At 38.2% G+C, this 23,792-nt stretch overlaps 1 protein-coding gene across 7 annotated transcripts in view; it reads right to left on the bottom strand.

The window, feature by feature from the left end:
• Positions 1-1,124: 1,124 nt before the first annotated feature.
• The window catches only part of EHF (ETS homologous factor), an 80,672-nt gene continuing 58,004 nt past the window's right edge, over positions 1,125-23,792 (bottom strand). For all 7 annotated transcript variants that reach the window (XM_039356855.1, XM_039356854.1, XM_039356859.1 and 4 more), the window contains 6 exons: positions 23,294-23,353; positions 19,780-19,848; positions 19,612-19,680; positions 7,590-7,655; positions 6,860-7,055; positions 1,125-5,150 (listed from right to left, as the gene is read on the bottom strand). In XM_039356855.1, the coding sequence (XP_039212789.1) occupies positions 5,051-5,150; positions 6,860-7,055; positions 7,590-7,655; positions 19,612-19,680; positions 19,780-19,848; positions 23,294-23,353 (560 nt within the window). In that variant the 3' untranslated portion in view covers positions 1,125-5,050. The remainder of the gene's footprint in view (positions 5,151-6,859; positions 7,056-7,589; positions 7,656-19,611; positions 19,681-19,779; positions 19,849-23,293; positions 23,354-23,792) is intronic.

The raw sequence follows: 23,792 nt of genomic DNA, 5'->3' as shown, positions 1-23,792 counted from the left end.
GGATTGAGTTAGAAATACTCATGGAAGAAATAAAACATTGACAGACTTGTGGCGTTTCTGAGGGTGGCATATTCTTTTTATTTATTTCCTTTTATAAAAACACTTTCATTCCTCTTAATACCTGCATAGTCTTGTGACAATTTGTGTGTGCCACGAATATTTTTTTTAATGTAATAAGTCACATTACAGGTAGTCCTTGACTTACAACCACAATTCAGCCCAAAACTTCTGTTGCCAAGCAAGACAGTTATTACGTTTTGCCCCATTTTATGATTTTTCTTGCTATAGCTGTTAAGTGGAATGGCTGCAATTGTTAACTTAGCATCATGGATGTTAATAGAATCTGGCTTCCTCATTGACTTTGCTTGTCAGAAGGTCACAAAAGTGATCACATGACCCCAGGACACTGTAACCATCATAAATGTTAATAACAGCATAGAAAATTTAAAAATAAATAAAATTAAACAATATAAAGGAAACAGTAAGATGTGAGATCTGTAAGCAGATCCACTTCAAGTTTCCCCATTCTTCTGTTCAATAGAATCCCACGATGGGGCAAGAAAACAACCTAGTTAACATTCAGCCTTTTTCTTCTTTGTGGGTTTCTCCATTATTCTTTCCCCGTCCTTTTAATTTCCAGTCCTAGAAAATGTACTAGTACTATTTATTATAATAAACGGCTGCTGTTGCAGAAACAATTTGGAATGGGAATATAATGGAAGGAAAAATGATTACTGGATGTATCCCTCGCCCAATTTAATTCAAGTACCATTATTGCCTCCTTTTACATCTGATCAGAGCTGCCCCAGTGCTTGGTTTATTTTATGCCTTAGATCCATATATTATTATAAATTACAAGCTTCATTTAAGTTGCAAGTCCATAAATTAACAGTAAATATTATATCACAAGCACACACACACACACACACACACACACACACACACACACTATTGACAGATACAGACAACTTTAAAAAATGATCTAGTGAAAAGCTGTCCTTTGCACTATGATGCCATTAAATTTCCCACTTTTCATTAAATCTAATCATGTTGATTATTGCATACTGTACAATTTCATTCTGAAGCCAATTTCTATGGAGAGAAGTTTGAATGATTACTAAACATTTAAAGAAACAAACACATTGTTTTAATTAGCAATTTGTGGATAGAAACAGTCTTAGCAACAGTATGCTGTTTTTTGTCATAGTCATTAAATCTGACGTACAAAAATTCACTTCTAGAAAACTTATAAATGGGGAAGCTAGCAAGAGATTCTAGTCATTTTACAGTAACAAGAAAGCTGTAATGATAAGCATATAAGTGTTTCTGCATATACTTTCTCAAGTACATAGTGGCTGCATTTTCAGGGATACCTACCTTGTAGTAGCTAAACATTCAAACTATTAGTTATGAATAGGAATCCACAGAACTAGGTAGTACGATGCACAAACTACTTCTTAAGCAAAGCAGCACACTACATCAGCAAATTCTTGGTGATTGGGGTTCATCTATATAAATACCGCAATACATTTATAAATCTTTATACATCTGAGTTAAAATGTATACAGATTTATACATTTAAAAAAATTATGCCACCCTAAAAATATGTACAAATCATATTCATGGGAAATATACTTCTAAAAAGACTGTTCTTTGCAAACATTAAAAGAGCAATCTCATCAATGCCTTTATGTTTAAATAACAATTTGCTACACTCATATCTTCATTGTATCCTTTAATTAGAATTTGTAAAAAGTTCATCGTTGGATGAGGTTGCACGTGCTTGTCAATATGGTATCATTTTTATATGTTTATGCTCTTTTTTCTAGCTAGCTCAGGGGTAGCTGACTCAGGAATTCTGAGAGTTGAAATCCACGAGTCATAAAAGAGCCAAGGTTGCCTACCCCTGAGCTAGGTCAATGTTATACCATGTCTCTTTTTAAAGTGAATTAAGTTTCAGAACCAAATGACAAACTGCATTTTTAAAGTGCCAACAGTGGGGAAATCTATCTCAGTTAATGTCAAGAGGTTAATAAATACACTTGTGAATGTTGAAAAATAGTACCCTAAATGTAATTAATACTTTAAACTTATTTGGTTTTTAGTCACACATTTATGCTTCAAATTTATTTTATTAATATCCTGACTATGCTGAAAAAATCCCTTTTAATTTATATTATGACTCACAGAACCAAAATTAAAGAGAGCAGGCTTGATAGTGGAAAACCTTTTTAGAAAAGTATTTTTTCCAAAATATTTTCAATTCTGAAAAGTTCTAATTATAGACTTTAAAATCTATTCACATATTCTAATTCCCAAGGTTGTCCGTGAAGAAAGAAAGGCCAGCAGTTTACCAATGTAATATAAATATGAGCTATGTATTATATCACAAAGATAACTTAGTACGTTATACTACTCCAAAATGAGGATTTAGAAATGTATTGTTATTGTAATGCTCATGCATTCTAAGAAGAAAATGCCTTTTGGATGATAAACGCTTATAAGCAGATACTCCATGGTCTAAGAGATAGTAAAATAGTAAAATAGCAGCATCTATCAATATGGATTGTTTCCAAAATCTCAAAAGCAAGATCAAGTTGGCCAAATAAATAAAAGTTAAAATGGCAATCAAAAGTTAATATGGATTGAAGTTTCTATTAGATTCCATGATTAGAGTACTAACATATCTAACCCAACTTGATTGAATTGCAAGTTCCAGAGCTCTTTCAATAACACAGAAGAATGCAACATGCATGAAGGATACCAGGGATGTTAGTAAAAGAAGAATCAAAAAATCAAGAATGTAGCTCTGATTTCTAATTTTTATGTATATCACAATGCAAATAAAAAGGGGGTAGGGTTTTGAGCAGGTGGTCAACTTTTCTTTATTTCTCTGTGATTGCACTGAAGGCCACCAACTTGGAGAAATCTATACTAATACTGCTGTCTGTATTCTTCACTTTGTGTGCAGCTTAGATACAGTTTTAATTCTCATATTGTTGAAGAACAACACCATGAATTTTTTAAAATCCCCTGCTATAATTTTGCATCTAGATTCTTAGACATAAGACAATAGAACTTATTTAAGAGAATATAGATTGAAAAAATTAGCTATATCATTATAGATACTCTGCAATAACACTGTTTTGACTCAATAGCAAAAGGCTGTATCGAATCCAACACATCAGATGTGATATTTCTGCACAAAAAGATCATTAGATTATGGAGTCTAGATGATTTAAAAATAAAGAACAGAGAGAAACTGAAGAAAAATCTCATTCAGTGAGTCAGTAAATATTCAGTCAACAGAAAAGGCTTACTTTGAAACCTGCTGTCCTGGTTACCAGCTTCTCCTATAAATAAGATTAACTGCCTCCACTCATCTTAAGCAAAGTTCAAATATAACATAGCTATAATGGATGTGTGCTAGCTAAAAGTTTTGGCACGAATTACGGCTGCAAAGGTGTTTTTTATCTGCCTTGTTTAGGAGTATTTTTCATCAAACGGCAGCTACCAATGTTTATTAGCAAAAAGCACAAGCTCTATTCTACAAGTGATTTTGATATATTTATGAAAAATACTCAACTGGTATTGAACACAGAAACTTTAATTTCAGACGGTTTGGATCCAGTCTCACAACTGAAATTTAATGAGCTTAAAGAAGTCATTTTTAATTGTATTTCTTGGGCTGGTAGTGCTTATACTGAATCATTTTAACTTACATGAAGGAACTTACATGACGAAATATTCTTCCGTGCCATCCCATCCCAGGAAATAAAAACTAGGCATCTGGGAGAAAGGGAAGAAAGACTGAAACAGAACCTTAAATTATTAGCATTCTGAATGGAGGGACTTGGTTTATGTAATGAAAAAAACCTTAATATCAAAGTACAACTTCATTATCACACAGACTTCTATGTTCATATCCAAACATATATTAGGTCGGTGACTAAGCAAATGCTTTGGATACATAAAATCTCAAGTTCAGTTTGATCAGATAGAACCAAAAATTACTCCTGTCAGAAATGTGGATATTTGCTGCCAGTCTTTATAGACATACAGTTGATTTTTTTTTAAGGAAGGTTTTGTCACTTTGATTATCCTTGATACACTAGAGATAGCATTCTTCAACATGGCAGATGAACTAGAATTAAGTTGTCAGAATGTCCAGTTTGCACAATTGTTTGTAGTTCCAAAACTTGGATGATTCCAGGTTAGGAAAGGCAGTTTTATGCTGCTGACACATAAAATTTTGTGATTTGAGTCACAAGCATTCAAGGTTGGTTACGAAGCTCAACTAAAGTTATTGAGGTCTACAAATAAAGCATCCACTGTTTTTATTCATAATTCTTCATGTTCTAGGATTTATTTCAAAAGAGAATTATTTGGGCATGGAATGAGTTGATAAATCCAACTTTAAATGGAGGACTACAAAAAGGTCCAGGCCTTTTAAATAGCCACATTAATATTGTCTAGATAGAAGAAGGGCAAAAAAAAAAAAAACCCAAAGAAAAAAATGAAGTCATAACTCAACAGCCTTTGGTTTAATTAACCATTGATGTCTCACTACTCAACAGCCTTTGAAAAAAGATGTATATTTTGAATGGAAAAACCTATCTCATAAAATTCTGAGACAGATACTCTAAATCCTTAGTTATCTAAAATGCAGTAATATACCTAAGTATAAAGTAATGCCCTGTGATTTTCTCCCACTATAGCAAATGCCTCTCACAGCATTATGCTAAATCACATTTCTTTTGGAATTCATTTTCTGTAAAATCTTTACAAGAAAGGCAACTCATCCTTATACATTTACATAAAGTGTTATCATAGGTCACAGAAAACTGTGTACATACTCTCCATAAAAGGACATATTTCAAATAAAATAGTTATAACATCAACAAACAATAGTGTTCCTTCTTCCCATTAGACGTAATTTCTGCAGACCCCAATTTTTGTACATAAATAGAAGAAAACAGTCTTTAGAATATTTACATCCAATAGGATTTCCTGCGAGTGAATATTTCTACAGCTGTTTTTAAAGTTGTGTTTAGTTTTCATTTTCTCTCCAGCCACGGGCATTCTTCCCAAATTTATATACCAGTCTCCGTCCATCTACACGCTCAAGAATTTCTCTTTTATAATAGTATCTGTTAAAAGGAAATGATGAAATCAGATACACAAAAACTCATTTGCTGACCATTTCCTTTTTAATTTTATTTGTAATTGGACTTACAATTTAAACTATTTTCTCATGAAATCAGAAAATAATCCATTATCTCATCAGGTGTTGAGTTTCTACCACATCATAGCCTTTACATAGGCCCATTGCATACAATGTAGAATCGATACAAGGTTATGGATATGTTCTAATAGGATTGCCACCTTTAGTCTTGGATAGGATGGCACTGCGCCAAACAGATCCAATATGGAATCTGGGGTTCTCCTGGACTCAAGAATTTTGCTCGAAAAGCAGGTGACAGTTGTGGCCAGGAGAGCCTTTGCACAACTGCAAGTTGTGCACCAGTTATGCCCTTTTCTGGACCAACAATTTCTATTCATGGTCACTCATGCCTTAGTCACTTCCTGTCTTGACTATTGCAACATGCTCTACATGAAAAACATCCAGAAGCCCCAGTTGATTCAAAATGCAGGGGCCAGCATGGTTTTGTGCAGACCTCAATGTCTCTCTTACGAGAGCTGCATTGGTTGCTGATTTGCTTCCTGGTACAATTCAAGGTGCTGGTTGTCACCTTTAAAGCTTTTCATTGCTTGAGACCAAGTTATCTAAGGAATGGTCTTTTGCTGATCACAACCACCTGACCCAATAGAGTGGGGAGACAAGGAATGTTGCTGGTCCCATCCCTAAGGAGGAGAAGGGCCTTCTCCATGGTGGCTCCCTGCCTTTGAGAGATCATCCCTTCAGAAATTAGAGTGTCCCCCATTCTATTGTAAGGCCATGAAGACTTGGTTTTTTCAGTGGGCCTGGGGAACCCAGAGTGGGATGGAGGCCATCAAATGGCTTATTTGACTGTGTGTTGTAGCCTTATTGTTTTTTATTTTTATTGGGTTCTTTTCTATACTGTGTTTTTTATTGTTTGTAAGCTGCCTGGACTTGCTGTGAGCTAGTAGGCAGCTATATAAATTTTCTAAATAAACAAAATGTTTTTTTAAAAAAAACCCATTTATTGAAAGAAAACTACAAAACATCTATATCTAAAACCTACAGTTACAAATTACACCCATTGAATGCAAAATCCCTTGAACGTGATATGCATGTTTGTCTTTATCTAAGGAACTTTGGGCAGGAACTGAAACTGACCAACAAGCTGATGCTGTTCCTATATTAAGGGGAAATCATATGATTAATATCTGAAGTACGATACACAGATTATTATATTGAGAAGTAATTGGAACTGTAAATGTTTCTTATGATTCAGGAAGACATGCAAAGTCTGTACATGCCACTTTTGTGAGACTTAAAGACAAATGGTGAGTCATTGTTTAGTGAAGGAGTTGACACTTTTTCATAACTGACAAAATCTCTGTTCATGTAAAGACAATTTGGCAGTCTTTCTAGCTATATAATATGGTTTTCCAGGTGAAGGGGTAGGAGCCCTCAGAGCTAGGATCATAGATTTCCCATCTTGCCACATCAATCCAACCAGTATCTTTCATTTTGATCAGGAAAAAAAATCAGGAGGAAATTATGCCATAGGAAAATATCTTGTGCTTCACACTACTTTACATTTTAAAAACTCCCCTGCGATTTCAGCATACTCTGGCTCTTTGCTTTGTCATGCAACCAGAGACTAAAAACAGCTGGGTTTTTTTTAAGCAAAATATTCCCCTTTGTTACCTCATGGCACGGCTGAGTTTCTCGTAAGTCATGCTACTGTTGTTCTTCTTCTTTCCCCATAGCTGAGCCACTGCCTCAGATTTTAAGAATCGGAAGATGCCTTCTGACCTATCCTCCCATTTTATCAACCCAGGATTCTTCTCTGGATGAAGGAGAATGTCTCTGATAAACTCCCACAAGTGAGTTCCTCGAGGAGCTATAATGAAATAATGTTCAGAGGAAACATTATTTGTGTTGAAAAACAAAGGGTGAGGGGTATGAATTTTAAGAATTCCTAATATTTCTTTTAATAATGGCAAATGACATGCTTAGCTCCTATAGTACCAAGGCTAACCATGTTATCAGAATTTTACAAGTGTCCTTCATGAAAAAAACATAATCATTGTTTTCATAATCATCACTTGCTGTCCTTCTATATCCACTTCACTACATTCATTCAAGCAGTGCACAATGATTCTACCTCACCATTAAATTTCCTGGGAAAGCCACATCTTACTATTAGTGCATTGGGGCCACATTTCCCAAAGAGAAACCTGAAGAATCACTGACAGAAACATATGTAGTCATTTCCCCCCTCTATTTGATATTAATTCCAAAGGGGAAAATATTTGAGGAAGGCATCCTGCCTAATTACAGATTAGACACGCTTCTGTTGTTTTCATTCAGTATACATTCCATAAGTGTTTAATGTCCCCCTCACAGGGTAGAAATCCAAGAATAGCTGTCTTACTGTGTTTCTTGTTGTGTGATTTTGGAGGGTGATCTTGTGAAATTTTCTTCCCTTCTGAAGACTCCTCTGCAACAGAAAAGGAAATCAGTTCTTGCCTCTATAGATCTGAATCAGTTCTAGAGATGATGATACAATGAATGTACTTAAAAATATATCCCATTCATCAGCCATACGATCCTCAAGGCCTCAATTGAGAGCAACATAAAACAAAATGGTCTTCAGTAATTTCAGTAACAATTTTTTCAAAGCAATTAGGGGTAAGTCAATTGCCCCTACCTCAAAAAAATTGCAACTTTCACAAAGCAACCAACATTGAAAATATCTGCAAGTCATGGAAAAGGTGAAACTCTCTCTTCACAATGACAGCCTATCCAAATTTCATAGAATCATAGACACTTCAAGTTCAATTTCCTGCTTAGTGCAGGAATTCAAATTAAATCTAAATCCATCTGAATATATTGAGTATGCAATGAATGGGAGACCACCGTCACTCTAGGTAATTGAATGGTTCTTTCATTCAATCAGATTCTACAGCTTAAATCTATTATTTCATATCCTATATTCTTAATTTTCTTTTGTGGGTCATCTTTTCAGGTATTTGAAGAGTGTTATCAATCTTAGTGCTCTCTTCTCAGAGGTAAAAATATCCAAGGTTCTGCCTTTTTGTAACTTATCCCTGTTCATATGAATCCTTATTAAAGTTGGTGCCTAGGAGTCAAAATAATACTTTAGGAAGGATCTATGAGTAAAGAATAAATTAGAACTATGATTTCCTATGATTTAGAAAACTATACTTCTGTTGATATAAACTTACATTTCCTTTCTTTGCAGCCATATCTAGTGTTGACTCACATATAATGTGTAAACTATTACTATTCCACAAATATTATTCTCAAACTAGGTAGCTGGGTAGGCTACCATTTGATTCTTATTTCCTAAATGAAAGCTTTTTCATTTGCCTTGGTTTAATTTAATTTTGTTGTTTTCAGCACATTTTTAACCTATCATGATTCAATGTTGTGTCATTGGTATATCTGACAAGCAGTCCCCCTATCTCTTCATCTAAATAATTAAAAAGTACAGGACTCAGCATCAAACACTATGGTTAAGTTTTATGAGAATAGTTGATGAATATTCTTTGAGTAAAACATTTGAGCCAGCTATTTATCTGTGTAATTGTCATGAGATCTAGACTACACTTAACTAAATTGCTAAACAGAATATCATGGGTTATTTTGACATATATTTTGTTGAAATTGAGATACCTTGCCTCAACAACATTTCCACAATCTACTAAATAATTCAAAGTTTTCTAACAATCTGCTGAATAGATTCAACATTTTCATTGCATATTCTTTACATATGCCATCTTAAGTCCTATTATTGCTAATAGCCATAAGCCACCTATTTATATATTCTTTATAAATAATTAAAAACTTCCTCTTGAATAATATGTACTATATAATCGAGCTGTGGGCTCACTCATGAGGTTAGACTGCAACCCTTTCTAAATAGGTACGCTTAACAAAGTACTGTTTATCAATCACTGTGTGAAACAATACTTTATTTTCTCAGCTTTGAATGCAATCAGCTTCACCTAGGCGCTCACATTATGAAAAACGGAGAAAAAATATTCCCTCAGACAAGATTAAAATGAAATTCAGTAAAAGTTCTAAATATTTGTATTATCTTTTGTTATTTATTATAACAGTATATATATATAAGTAGCCTTCAGTTAGTGACCATTTACAGTTATAATAGTGATCAGAAATAACATGACAACCAATTCTCACATTTATGATCTTTGCAAGTCTTTAAAGCAAAAGAAAGTTGAAGTAAAACATGAGTTTCTATTAGTGAAGCTTAATGACCAAGTGGCCAGTCCTAGTTCTGATTGCTAAACAAGGACTACCTGTTTCTTTAAATTCTTTCATATGAAGGAAACATGTAATATCAACAGATATAATGACTTGGCAAAGAGCTGTTTCTGAGGTAATGAACAAGCCAAATCCAGGGGAACAGAAGCCGGTGTTATTGGAAATTTTTCAAACCAACAAATCTATAGAGACCTCGTTTCTCTCACCACTGATACATATTTTGTCATGTGATAGGAAGGAATAGTTCCTGAACCTTGACAGTTTACGTACTAACCTAAAGCTGGTAATTGGTTTTGATTTGCCATATTTGCCAAAACGATAATCAGTTCACTATGCTGATAATTTATGTTATAAACATATAATAGAACATCTATAGAGAGAAGTAGATAACTTCTATTTATCATATTTGCCAAAATGAACATCTGTTTAAGGTGATCACCCAACCCCCTCTAAAAGAAAATATTAGCCAGAGAAATTTGCTAGGAACTCAAGTTATGCCTGCATTGGAGCAGAGCTATTATAGTGTCAGAAAGCATAGAGCCCACATGCATTCTTCCACCTACATTCATGCGTAAACTGTCACCGCAGCTTTCAGTGGAAATTAACTATTTGCATGTGCAAATGACTTACAGTAAATACAGCCCCAGCTTCTGTCCCAACTTGTCTGAATTATTTTGTTGCGATGCTGATAAGCATAGTAGGAAAATGGATATAAACTACTATTACAGAAGAAAATGGCAAGTCCTTTTGCTCAGAGCTTAAAAAAAAAAAACCTCAGCTAATTGCATTCATGTCTTTTCTACATTGGCAACGTGAGAGCACCATCCTCTTATACAAACTGCTGACTTTGTGGGAAAGCAACAAAGCCCAATTAAGGATTGTTGTTTCCACCCTCTTTTATGAAGGTATATATATAAAATTAAAGATTTCATTAAAAGACTATAAAAACTAACACAAAGTAATACAAAGCAGGAAAAAGAAAAGAAAAAGAAAGAAATCAAAGAGAAGTACAGAAAAGGGAAAAAAAGGAAAAGGAAAGAAAAAAGAAACAAAGAAGTATTTTCCAATTTCTTTTCATCAGTTATAGGTACAATTATAACTTTACCTCTTGCGCTATGATTACAATGCATATTTATTTGTTTGTTTATTGATTTCCTGCTTTTATTATTTTTAGAAATAGCTCACGGCAAACCTATTCAACATACCTTCCTCCTATTTTCCCCACAATATCAACCGTATAAGGTGAGTTGGACTGAGAGAGAATGACTGGCCCAAAGTCACCCACCTAGCTTTCCTAGCTAAGGAAAGGACCAGAATTCACAGTCTCCCACATTCTAGCATGGTGTCTTAACCACTAGGCCAAACTAGCTCTCTTCTTTGTATAATCTATTTTGTCTAATCATCGTAAATCATAAGTTACTTTTTTTTCTGTTTCACACACAAAATCTATAAGAATTTTCTAGTCAGCAATATTGTCTTTCTTTGATCAAAAAGGTTAATTTGGCCATCTCAGAAAGTTTCGTCATTTTCACCAACCATTTTGTTATTGTGGGTAGTGTGAAATCTTTCCATCTTTGTGCACACAATAATCTCACTACAGCTTTATAGTTTTTCCATGATTCTTTTCAGCTGTTTGTCCATCAGTTCCAAAAGAAAAACAACTGGTTTCAATTGTATATTAACATTAAAGATCCTCTTAATCAGTGTGTGTACTTGGATCCAGAATTTTTTAGCTTTTTAAATGTCCACTAAACATGATAAAATGTCCATTCTTTTTGTTCACATTTCCAACATAAATTTGAAGTGCCTTTATACATCTAGACATTTTTTCTGGTGACATATACCAATATATCATCTTATTAAAAAATTCTTTAAGATTATAACTGTTGTGTTTTCCGTTCGTTGGCAATTGACGAAGACACATGGTGAAAACAACAAGCTCTTTATTACTTTCTCCTACAACCAAGCAAATAGCAAAAGGCACACAGGCCTTTTATAGTGCCTGAAACCCGGACAGTGTGAACCAATAGGAATTGATCATTTTCATGCCTTGCGCATGCGCGCAAGGCTAGCGCCACTCTGTCTGGTCCTGGGTAGCTTTTGGCTTGCCTGGGACCATTTGCAACAAATCTGAGCCTGCTTTCATCTCTTGCAGGCTCAGGACACAACACCCCTCCCCCCTAGATGAAACACACCTAGCTTACGCACAGGTGCATTGTGCAATGCAGGGAGAGTGGAACACAGATACATTATTCAAATGCAAGGAAGGTGGAAATGCTCAGGTCTCCACACAGGCAGACACCTTTCAAAATAACTATTTAACTCAGATAAAATATATCCAAAATCAAAATAGTATATCAGACTCTCTCTGAGTGTTACCCCCCACATTCAGCAATCTCATAGCAAGGTTCCTCATGTGTTGACAGGAACCTCACATAATCTCCTAGGTGTTTCGGCGGGCACTTCGCCCACTGTGACCTTCTAAGGGCCAGTGCGAGTGTCTGGCCTACCTGTTCGCCTACCAGGCTAGGCAGGCCAGGACTTTGATGCCCCAAATACCCAGGTGACCCACCCAGCTGCTGACTGGCTGGACCCTCTGAGTCCAAGCCAGTATACCTTGGAGAGGTGGAAGTCCCTGAGTCCACAATGGACTCCTCTTGGGAACACTGTCCCTCAAGCCCAAGGCCAGCAGATGGAGAGGCCTGAGTGGCAGAAGTGCCCCCGTACTCCGTAGCCCCGGTGCATGTGCCTGAGGGGCCAGAGTCAGGAGCCACCTCCATGGCAAACCCCCTTGCTACTGACTTCCTTTTTGGAGCAATAGCTGAATTATGAGAGTGCCCCTGATGGAATTCCCTTTCTAGGGCTGTGTTTGATTTATGTGGATACCCCCCGGTCTGTTTCCCTGTCTGGAGCACTATCTGACATGTTTGAATAATGTGGATACCCCCTTTTGTGACTCCCTGTCTGGAGCAATAATGGATGTGCGGGATGACTCCCTATCCTGGGAATTCCTGTTTGGAGCACTTGCAGAAACTTGGGATGACCCCCAAACAACCTCATCAGCTTGTGCAGTCCTGTTAGGCCTAGGGACCTATGACCCAGAACCCATATTATGGTCCTTCTCTTCCCCCTGGAGCAGAGCCAGGAGCGGAAACGTGGCTGTCCAGCCTCCAACGCAGTTGGTCTATGTGTCTGCGAAGAACGCGGCCATCATCCAGGGCAACTTTGTATGACAGCAGCCCAGAGACTTTGCAGACCACTGTTGTGACCCAGAGATGTCCAGGCCTATAGTTCCTTGCCCAAACTGGATCACCCACCTGAAGTCTCCTAGGTGCCTGCGGTTGTGACACATGTGAAGCCACCCGGTCTGGGTGCAATCTGTCCAGTTTGATGATGAGGCAGCTACCCCAGTGGAGTTATGCAGGGCTCTTCCCTGTGGCTGTGCAAGTGTGGTGCAGTGTGCAAGAAGGAAATCTGCTAACCTGTGATGCCAGTTACCGTGAATCAGTTTCTTGAGAGCATCTTTGGTAGTGCGCACCATTCTCTCTGCCTGTCTGTTGGAGGATGGTTGGAAGGGAGCAGAAGTCGCATGCTGGATCAAATTGGCTTGAAGAAAAGCCTGGAACTCAAAAGAGGTAAATTGAGGGCCATTATCTGAAACCAGGACATCTGGAAGCCCGTGCAAGGCAAAAATGCCTCTCAACACCTGGATGGTCCTGGCAGTAGTAGTGGAGAAAACAGGAACAACCTCTAGCCACTTAGAATGGCTGTTAATGATGAGAAGGAAGAATTGCCCGTGAAAGGGCCCAGCATAATCTATATGCCCCGTGACTACGGGGTTTGAGTTTCCTCCCATCTATGTACAGGAGCCTGAGGCATTTCAGGCCATGACTGTTGGCACAGTTGGCACCCATGCACCTGAGCCTCGATGGCTTTATCAAGGCCAGGCCATCAAAGATGGCTGCGCGCAAGCGCTTTTATCCTTACTATACCAGGATGTCCCTCATGCAGAGAGAACAAGATTTTAGACCTCAATGAGGCTGGGATTACTACTCTGCTACCCCATAACAGGCACCCCTTGAAAGTGGAAAGTTCATGCTTCTTGTGCCAGAAGCTTTGGAACTCAGTATCTGGGCACGTGTCAGGCCATCCTGACATCACCCAGGTCAGCACGCGTGTAAGCGTGTGATCAGTGGTAGTTTCAGCAGCCATATCCCTAGCATTTAGGGGAGATTCAGGCAACTCCTGAATGGAAAGAATATTAATGACTGGAGCAGGATCTGCCTCTATCTGTTTAAGAGGTAATCTGCTGAGGCCATCAGCATGGGCCATTTCTTTTCCAGGTTTATGAATTAGAGTGTAGTCATATGCTGACAGGAAAATGGATCATCTCAGCATATGTGGAGAAATAATATGTGGTGTCTGATTGTTAGTGGTAAACAAACCAAGCAGAGGCTTATGGTCTGTGTAGACCATGAAATGGCAGCCATACAAGAAATCATGGAATTTCTTTAGGCCAGCCACTATGGCCAAGGCTTCTCTGTCAATCTGAGTGTAATTCTGCTCTGCAGATGACAGAATCCTTGAGTAGTAGGCCAGAGGGACTTGTGTCCCATCAGCCTTCAGATGACTAAGTACTGCTCCTATCCCATAAGGAGATACATCACATGTGATGCATACAGGCAATTGCTCATTTAAATGCACTAACACAGCATTTGAAGAGAGCAAGGCCTTAACCTCATTGAAACTTCTTTCATGGACTTTAGTCCACTGCCATGGAACCTGCTTATCTAAAAGCTGGTGTAACGGCTCAGCCACTGCAGCCTTATGTGGGAGGAATGCGTGATAGAAATTTAAAAGCCCCAAGAAGGCTTGCAGCTCACTTTTAGACTTGGGCCTTGGGGCTTGCTGAATCACTTGCAGCTTGGATTCATCAGGGTAAATGCCTTGGGCATCAATCCTGAACCCTAAGAAGTCAGTGGAAGTGACTCCTATCTTGCATTTATCCTTCTTCAATTTAAGGTCTGCTTTGCGAAAACAAAGCAAGACAGCCTTTAACCTTTCTGCTAAATTTTGAGATGACTCCCCAGCAATGAGGACGTCATTGAAGTAGGGGCAGATCCCAGGAATACCCCTAAGTGTGCGCTCCATGACACTTTGGAATATGCCAGGGGCTACATTTACCCCAAATTGCAATCTTTTGACCTTGAAGGTCAGCATCTATCTTACTTTTGAGGGCAAAAGTCACCCTTCTAGGCTTAACCCTGATGGGCATGATAGTTGGGTCTAACCGTAGTGCAATGGGAGACCCCTTGTAGGATCCTAGCTCTGAACTAAACACATCCGCAAACGCTTTGCAAACCTCTGCAAGGCCCAATGTTTGCAAGTTGTGCAGCCCAGTTACTTGGATTCCCAGAGCCTCGAACCAATTGAGTCCAATAAGACTCGTACGTTCACCCCCAACTACCACTACAACCAGGAACCCTTCAAAATCCTTACGCTGTACCTTGAGTGTGGCCTCCCCCTTTACACAGACCTTAGAATTTTGAAAATCAGTGAGTATTAGATTAACTCGAAGGCCACTACTGCTGCAAATCCTTTTGAAGGTGTTAAGGGAAATAATTAATAGAGTGGACCCTGTGTCCAACTCCATCAATAAGGGAACCCCTTGAAACTTCACATCAATGTGAAGTTTTTTCTTAAGGGGCTTGTGTGTCCCTGTCCTCAGAATGCACAGAAGCCCACCCTGTGTTGGCTGGGGACCTTGGTACCTTTCAGAAGCAATTCTTCCTGAGGTTGGACTTTCTGGCGACCCAAACAGGCAGAGGTGATGTGGCCTTGCCTGCCACACGCCCTGCAAATGACAGAGCGAAACCTGCAGTCAACTCGCTTGTGGCGTCCTCCACACTCGAAGCACTGAAGAGATGCTGGGGCCTTGTCCGGATGGCCCTTCATCCTCCTTTCAGCTGGCGGTGAAGTCTGTCCACCTCCTCTTCAGGATCTGCTTCTGATTCTTCTCAAGCGTCCTCTTGATGGACGGTAGTGGTGGCTGGAGGGTTCCTGGCAAGCCGCAAAGCCTTCACAGCACTGTCTGCTGCTTCTTCAGCTACCACCTGTCTCAGCATGTCTTGGAAGGAGACCTCTTCTTTCGCAAATATCTTGTGTTGTAGGTTCCTACTTCTTAAGCCACACACAAAACGATCATGCAGCCTCTCTTCCAGGTCCTTGAACTCACAAGGCCTGGCCGCTTGCCTTAGGGCAGCAATAAAGTCCGCAGCAGATTCACCTGGCCTCTGGTCTCTCTGCTCGAAAGCGTGCCTCCAAGCGATGACAGATAATTTAGGCTGGAAGTGTTCCTTCAACATCTTCAAATCAGCGTATGTTACTGATTCCAGAAGTGCAGGGGCCACCAGACTTCCCGCGATGTCAAAAGCTTCCTGTTCACATGCACACAGAAGAGTTGCTGCCTTCAGGCTGTCTTCTCTTATTTGATTTACTCTAAAGTAGTTCTCCACCCGTGCTACGTATGAATTCCATCTCTCAGGGTGGGACATCAAAATCAGTCAAATGGCCAATCTTTGACATCATAATCTCTCCGGCCTTCGCTAATTGCCTCCTCTGCAAGCTACACTTTAGGAAAGGGTCCTCTTGCCAAGCTCACCTCCAGCAATGCTGTACTGGCAGGCTGAGTCACGAATGCAGGATGCTGTCTTCCGATCATCAGGACCTCCTTGGTGAGGCCTAATTCTTTTCTTTGCTTGCAGGGATCCCACCTTCATCGCCAGAGTTGTGTTTTCCGTTTGTTGGCAATTGACGAAGACACATGGTGAAAACAACAAGCTCTTTATTACTTTCTCCTACAATCAAGCAAACAGCAAAAGGCACACAGGCCTTTTATAGTGCCTGAAACCCGGACAGTGTGAACCAATAGGAATTGACCATTTTCACGCCTTGTGCATGTGCACAAGGCTGGCACCACTCTGTCTGGTCCCGGTCAGCTTTTGGCTTGCCCGGGAGCATTTGCAACAAATCTGAGCCTGCTTTCATCTCTTGCAGGCTCAGGACAATAACATAGATACATTTCAATCCTTTCAATCCTATATTTTCCTTTGTTAAATTATAACAAAAAAAATTGGCCCACTTTTCATGCAATCTTCCCTTTATTCTTCTGTTCCAAATTTCATGAAAAGTCTATTCATTTTAGCAATTAAATGTTCATGATTTGTATAGAATTCAAACAGTTTTAGAATATTTAAATCCATACTTTTTATTACTTTATTTTTTTCTAATAATTGTAAGAGAACCATTCACAATTATATCTCTCTGCAATGAGTTATTTTTTTTTATTCTACATGCTCCTTGAAAAAAATCTAGTATTTCATAAGAAGTTAGTCATTTGTGTTTGCTGATTTTTCTCACCTATAATATGCTTCTTAAGCTGAGAGCTTCAGAGATATTTTTGGGCATAACCTGGATTTGCATCTATTCCATATTCTCAATAAATCTAACATAATGGTTTTTTAAATCCATATTCACCTTGATTTTGTTGTACTATTGCTATTTCCATTGCAATAGAAGCAAGCCCTACCATTAAACCAAAAACCTTTGTGGAATTTGCTCTATGAGAATCTTTTAAAACAAATTACATCATTTTTTAACTGAAGCAACATATAAGGAAGCAAGAAAATAAATAAATCAATATAATCATATAGCCTGATGTAACATCTTATTTTAAAGAATAAGGGGCAGGAATCCTTGCTGGTATAGTGATTTCTTATAATCTTCATTCTTGCAGATGTGCAATATTGTATTGTTGTAACTGATGTCACAGCAGAACATCTTATCAGCAAAGAAATACCATCAAAAAGGCTGAAAGAAAGTGAAGTTGAAGATAAGAAATGTCAGCAGCCAGAAAAAGTTTATTCACACCACTCTCTGTCTGTATCCAGCAATCTATGTCCATGCCCTGCTGAGCAGTAGTGGCACAGTGGTTAGAATGCAGTACTGCCAGCAGTTCAACAGTTCGAGTCTCAGCGGCTCAAGGTTGACTCAGCCTTCCATCCTTCCAAGGTTGGTAAAATGAGGACCCAGACTGTTGGGGGCCACCTGCTGCCTCTGTAAACTGCTTACAGAGGGCTGTGGAGCACTGTAAAGCGGTCTAAGTGCTATTGCTATTGCTATATCACTTTTGCTGCTCCAACAAAACTGGCAGGGGAAATTTCTCTTGTGCTGTTTTCAGACAGAAGGTAAAAAAAAGCAAAATAGCTTTTTGTAACAAGAGCAGCATAATAATAATAATAAAGTTGGAAGGGACCTTGGAGGTCATCTAGTCCAATCCCCTGCTCAGGCAGGAAACCCTATACCATTTCGGACAAATGGCTGTCCAGTCTCTTCTTAAAAACTTCCAGTGTTGGAGCACTTACTGCTTCTGGAGGCAGGTTGTTCCACTGATTAATTGTTCTCACTGTCAGGAAGTTTCTCCTTACTTCTAGGTTGCTTCACTCCTTGATTAGTTTCCATCCGTTGCTTCTTGTCCTACCTTCAGGCACTTTGGAGAATAGCTTGACTCCCTCTTCTTTGTGGCAGCCCCTGAGATATTGGAACACTGCTATCATGTCCCCCCTCATCCTTCTCTTCATTAAACTAGACATACATACATACATAGCATGCAGCATGCTGTGGTACGATCAAGTACAGCTCAACAGCTCTTTCTCAAAAAAAGAAAAGAAAAAGACATTGCTTGTCATTTCCCTGTCTCTTTGGTAATGCTTGTTTTCCTCTCCTCATCACACCACAGTGCCAATAGAGGCACACAGGGCTTCTCACATACCGCAGAGTTAATAACTAATTCTTTCACACCTGCAAAAACAAAAGCTGATCATTTTACAGAGAGAGAAGTTTTAAGCATGAGGAGTTTTTGAAGGCTGTGGCTTGATGAATGGGAAAAAGAAAAGATGTTTCAACAAAGGTATCTTGCAAAACTCAAGCAAAAGAAAAATGCGCAGACTTTGCATATGATTCAGAAGCACCCGGCTTCTTTTTGCAGAACACACAAATTAGTACACGCTGTGACCTCGGCATGCTCCCCATCCAGTAGGATCAGCAGTTGGAAGATAAATAGAGCACAACAGGGGATAATGATCAAATTTCGCTACAGTTCTACTGGGTTTGAAAAGGTAGCAGCTGCTTCATAAGAATGGGAAGTAAGACAGCAGGAAAAAAGCTGCTTTAAACTGACATTTTCTACCTTACATAAATAGTATTTGCATGTCATGATTATTTTTTTAAAAAAACATCATTTTCAGAGTTTACCCAATACATTTAGTTTACACAGCAATAATGGGCAGGCTTGTGGTTCATTGTGTTATGCAAAGATGGGTGTTATTCATGGAGCTCAATTCACCACCTGTCTCAGCTCTATTGTGTCTCAGTTCGGCACCACAGGTCTCAGCCAAACCATGTGGTGGTTGATTCATATTTTTACAGACTGCAAACAAATAGCCTATGCTGCAGAGTAGCCACAAGGAGAACAGCTTGATTGTCTTATGTGCCAGCAGCATGAATTTCTTGCAAATTATTTGTGTTTCTTTGTATCAGTCCAACATCAACCTAACAAAGAATATTTCAGTCATTTGGTTTGTTCTATATTACATTATTTAGATAAAACCTCTATTTCTTCTCTCCCAATTCTCCAAGGCTTGCTGATTTACAGCTAAGGGTTCAGATCTACAAAACACTGTAAATAAGGTAAGATGAATTGATCTGGAAGATCTAATTTTGTTATTTTGCTGATTCTATTCCTTGGATCAAAACAAAATATATATGCATGCACACTTCAATAATGTACTTCAGGATAGGGACAAATGCAGCATTTCTGAGCTACTCATTAAAGCAACTGCATCATTTTTCAGCCTTGAGTTCTTGTGGTAATCAGTAGCACAGATATGATGTGGGTTCAATGAGTACCCAAGCATTTCTAAGCATGTCCAATCACATGTATCTATGCAAACAAAAACTATATGTTTCTGCCCATCTATAGTAATGAAACAACCCAAAATGTATGGCAACATAGAATATGTTTTGGATATTTGACTTAACCAAATGCTGACATCAGGCCTAGATTATGAAATGTTAGACCTACTTACCTATAGGTTGGTGACCACCAGTGCTGACAGAAAGCTGTGCTCGACAGTAAGCTTTGCTGTCCACTAATTCTGAGGATTTAGGAAGAAAAACATTAATGTAAGAAAATATTTTTCCAAAGTAATTTCTCAGAGTTGTTTAAAAATATATGAGGTTCTTAAGGTAGTTACCTACTGTGCCACCATATCCACTATCATAGAAATAATTGTCTTCTTTCCAAGAGGTCATTAAAGATGGATCTTTTGCACAAAAAAGAACAGAACGAAAATCAATATTGGTTAAATAATACTCCTAGTTAGTTACAAGAAATGTTCCACATTCAGAACAGAAAATTTAAATTTTCAACAGAGATAATGCATACAAAAGCATCCGAATATTTTATTAATGACAAGAAGGTATATTTCATGGTCCAAACATTAGACATTTTCATCTCCAAGGATGAACAATTGGACATACAAAATTGTTCTGCTTTGTTCAGGAGCAGAGGTAGAGAAAAGCCATGCTAACAGTGAGGACAGCATGGACTCACTTTAAACCAATCAGAATAGAGCTGGAAGGGGCCTTGGAGGTCCTCTAGTCCAACCCCCTGCTCAAGCAGGAGGCCTATGCCATTTTCAATCTGCTCAAGAATGATGCCATGCTTTAAAGCTATTTTTGAAACTTTGACTTTGCTGTAAGTGCTGTACCAAGGGTAGATGCTGCATTGACAGCTAGTGTATGCTGAGGTTGCCTCTGTTGTGGGTGAGTAAGATGGCAAAAGGCTAATGAGTCATTATTTGGCTCACTCTTCCTCGGTCTTGCTCCAAACATGGCACTCACCTGACCCCATTTTAAAGCCTGCACTCCATCCTTTAAGCTCCTGCAGCTTCTCAAGTTTCAACAATTGTTATTTTGTTATTTAAACAATATTTTCATAAAGCCTTTCCTTCTTTCTTTGGATGCCTCACATTTTCTTTTCATGTGCTATTGTTTTTTTTTTATTATTATTTTTATTGTGGCTAAAAGCCTCAAAAATTGTAAACAGCTCTTGGATCTCTCAAAAGTTCTGATTTTGTAATTGCTGCTTTGGTAAGGCAGCAAGGAATCCTGTATTCAGCTAATTGCTCTTTTTTGTTATTTCTGTTTAAACACACTTCCTCAGTTCTACATCTAACTTTTGTAGCCATTGGGAAGACAGAGAGGGATACAGATAACTATGACTATATTAAGCATGTTCTCCAACTGCAATCACATGGTATAAATTTGCTCTTTTCTTTCTAAAATTTTGACCTGATAATCTTGGAGGATGGCAAGAAATAAACATATTATTGTAGGAATAATATGGGAGGAAGCGGAAAACAAAATAAAGGTTTCACGACTGTTCTAAATTTATCTTTTGACCCATAGAACATACAGATGAGCACACTACTTATCTGGGTATTGTTACTAGAGATTAGTCCTTCTGTACAAACATTTGTCCCTTTTTTTAGAAGACGTTAACCTTGTTTTTGTTTCCATTTCCAAATACAAGTTTGGGGACCTATTTGTCTTTTAAAGTAATGAATATGTGATTACATCTGGAAATGAATCATGACGAATGCTAAACCTTTGTGCTTTGCCAGCTTAAAACATATGAAATAGGAATTTGGTCAATCTTCCACTTACTAGCTACATGTCCTTGCAGCATAACCTCTTGTAGTTTAGATGCCTGATCTATTCTTTACTTTTGTGTTTTTTTTCCTTTCTAAAAATAAAAAAGAGTCACCCAAGTGGGATTGGGGAGTAATATTTTTGCTATTCTGCATGGCACAAAAATATTGCAATAGCATTTAGCTTAGTGTAAGAATTCCCAAAGGACTCAAACTATTACATGGTATTTTATTTGATAATGTAAAAAAAGAATTTGAGAGATTCAGTGGGCAAGACACTGGGAAAATTCAAAATCAGGTGTGTCTTCAGCCACGGAAGCTAAATGAGTGATTTGGGATCAGTCATTATCTCCCAATAGATCCCTAATCTATCTTAACAGAATTATTGTTATGGTGGGGGGAGGAAATAATCACGTTGACCTCTTGGAGAAAAGATAGGATATAAATCTAATGGATGAATGAATAAAATAATCTCAGATTTATTGCACTGAAATCAACAAATGTTGAAAAAAATTCCCCTATACTTTTAAAAATATTTAAAAATATATTTTTTTAAAAAGGATATGGACATCATTTGCAATTATTTACAAGTTTGTAGGGTTGTTATATAATTGGTGATGATCTGGATGATGTGACCTTTTACTTAGAACCTTTCTATTAGTTCTCCATAAATTTACTTCTTATTACCAGAGCAAACCCATTAAAAAACAGAAGAGTAAGGTAATTAAGAAATATTTCTTGACTGTTAGGTTTGGATCTGTCTACTTGAACATATCTTAAAAGTATATATCTTGTTGGCTCTATTACATCCTGTTCTTTTCTAGGTTGCCAATGCCATATTAATTATCTTTATTTATCAACATGAATCCCCAGAAATTTCCTATAGCTTTCTGAATACACTCTTAATATTATTAATGCTATAATAGGACAGACTGCCTATTCTGATGTAGTAGCTTTCAGGGGTATCAAGCAGAGAAAAATCTCTTTCATCAGGTATTGCTGGAAGGTTGCCATCCAAGATTAAACTCAAGACCTCTAGCTTGCCTACCTATGATAGTAATTTATAAACTCAGAAGGAAAGAAGGGGACTCCCTTGTGGTCACTTGTGAAAAATTTGAAATACTATGAAATGGGGAAAAAGACTTTATACTAAACTGTGAAATAAACTGATATTATACACTCTATTGTTAGGAATTTCCAAATAGCTCAATGGCTATGGATCATATAATTTTGTTAAAAAATACCTTTTCAGTCTAATATTGAAAATAATATTTCACCTCAATATTAGACTGTCTAGGTTATATTGACCTAAAACAGGGGTGTCAAACTCAATTTCATTGAGGGCCACATCAGCGTTGCGGTTGGCCTTGGGGGGCTGGGTGGGTGTGGCCTACTGGGTGGGCGTGGATGGAGTGGGTGTGGCCTACTGGGTGGGCATGGCCAGTTCTACATAGTTCATGTCAAGGGTACCTGTGGGGCCTGGGCAGGAGTGGGACAGATCTGAGGGTCTTTGGCAGAAGGGTGGGACCGGGGCAAGTGCCAAGGCATGGTCCATTTCTTCATTCCTCACAAAGGGTGACACCTCCCCAGTATGCACCCAGGGGCAGGGCCGACACAGCAGGGGCTGGTTCCTCGCTGTTTCTAGACGGCCTTGTGGAGCTAAGACTGAATGTGTTTCAGCATAGATGGCCACCACAAAATTGTACATTGGCTCCCGGCTGGCCTGGGCCAGGGCCAAGGCAGCGGGGGCCATTCCCTCACTGTTTCCAGGATGGCTTCGCAGGCCACATTAAACCACTTTGCGGGCTGCACCAGGCCCCCAGGCCTTGTGTTTGACATGTCTGACCTAAAACATTACCTCTCGAATCAATGAGTCTAAATGGCTAATGTAATGTTAGTAATGTTATAATGATTAAAAAATAATTCTTTAAACATTTACATGGGCTCATCTAACCCCTTCTTGGACTTATGAGTTATTTGGTTCTAAATAACCATTCTCCTTGTTCTTTCCTAGTTTGCCATTATTCAGAACAGAAATAATATAGATATTGCTCACCTGTTTGTTCTGTCTTAACAATGACATTGTGTGATGGATACACTTCACTTCCACACTGAGCTGACAGAAATGAATGCAATATGCAATGCAATTATTATAAAAATGCAGAATTTCAGCCATACCTCCCCCCCAGAACAGCTGGGTTATATTAACAATAGGAAACAATGCCATTGGGAATTACATAAATAATATATCAGAATAACAAAAAGAAAAATAGATATTCTCATGTTAGCAAACACCAGCAGATTTTCTTCTTATTAAATATTATTTAAAGAATCAGATTTACTGAAGCAAAGAAGTCACACATTTTTAATATAGGGAAGGCAACATTATCTTCAATAATGTTGAAGTTAACATGGTGACAATTATGCACTACAGACAGTCTTCAGTGTATGCCAAGAATCTTGTCCTGACTGGAAAAAAAATTAAAGTATTCTTAAGTTTAACAAAATTTCACATTTATAATATGCTTATAAAAATACTTGAGATATCCCTAAAA

The sequence above is a fragment of the Crotalus tigris genome, unplaced genomic scaffold (genome assembly GCF_016545835.1).
Source record: "Crotalus tigris isolate CLP2741 ecotype Arizona unplaced genomic scaffold, ASM1654583v1 scf7180000018831.1652172, whole genome shotgun sequence".
Lineage (NCBI taxonomy): Eukaryota > Metazoa > Chordata > Lepidosauria > Squamata > Viperidae > Crotalus > Crotalus tigris.
This window is presented reverse-complemented; position numbering and strand designations above follow the sequence as displayed.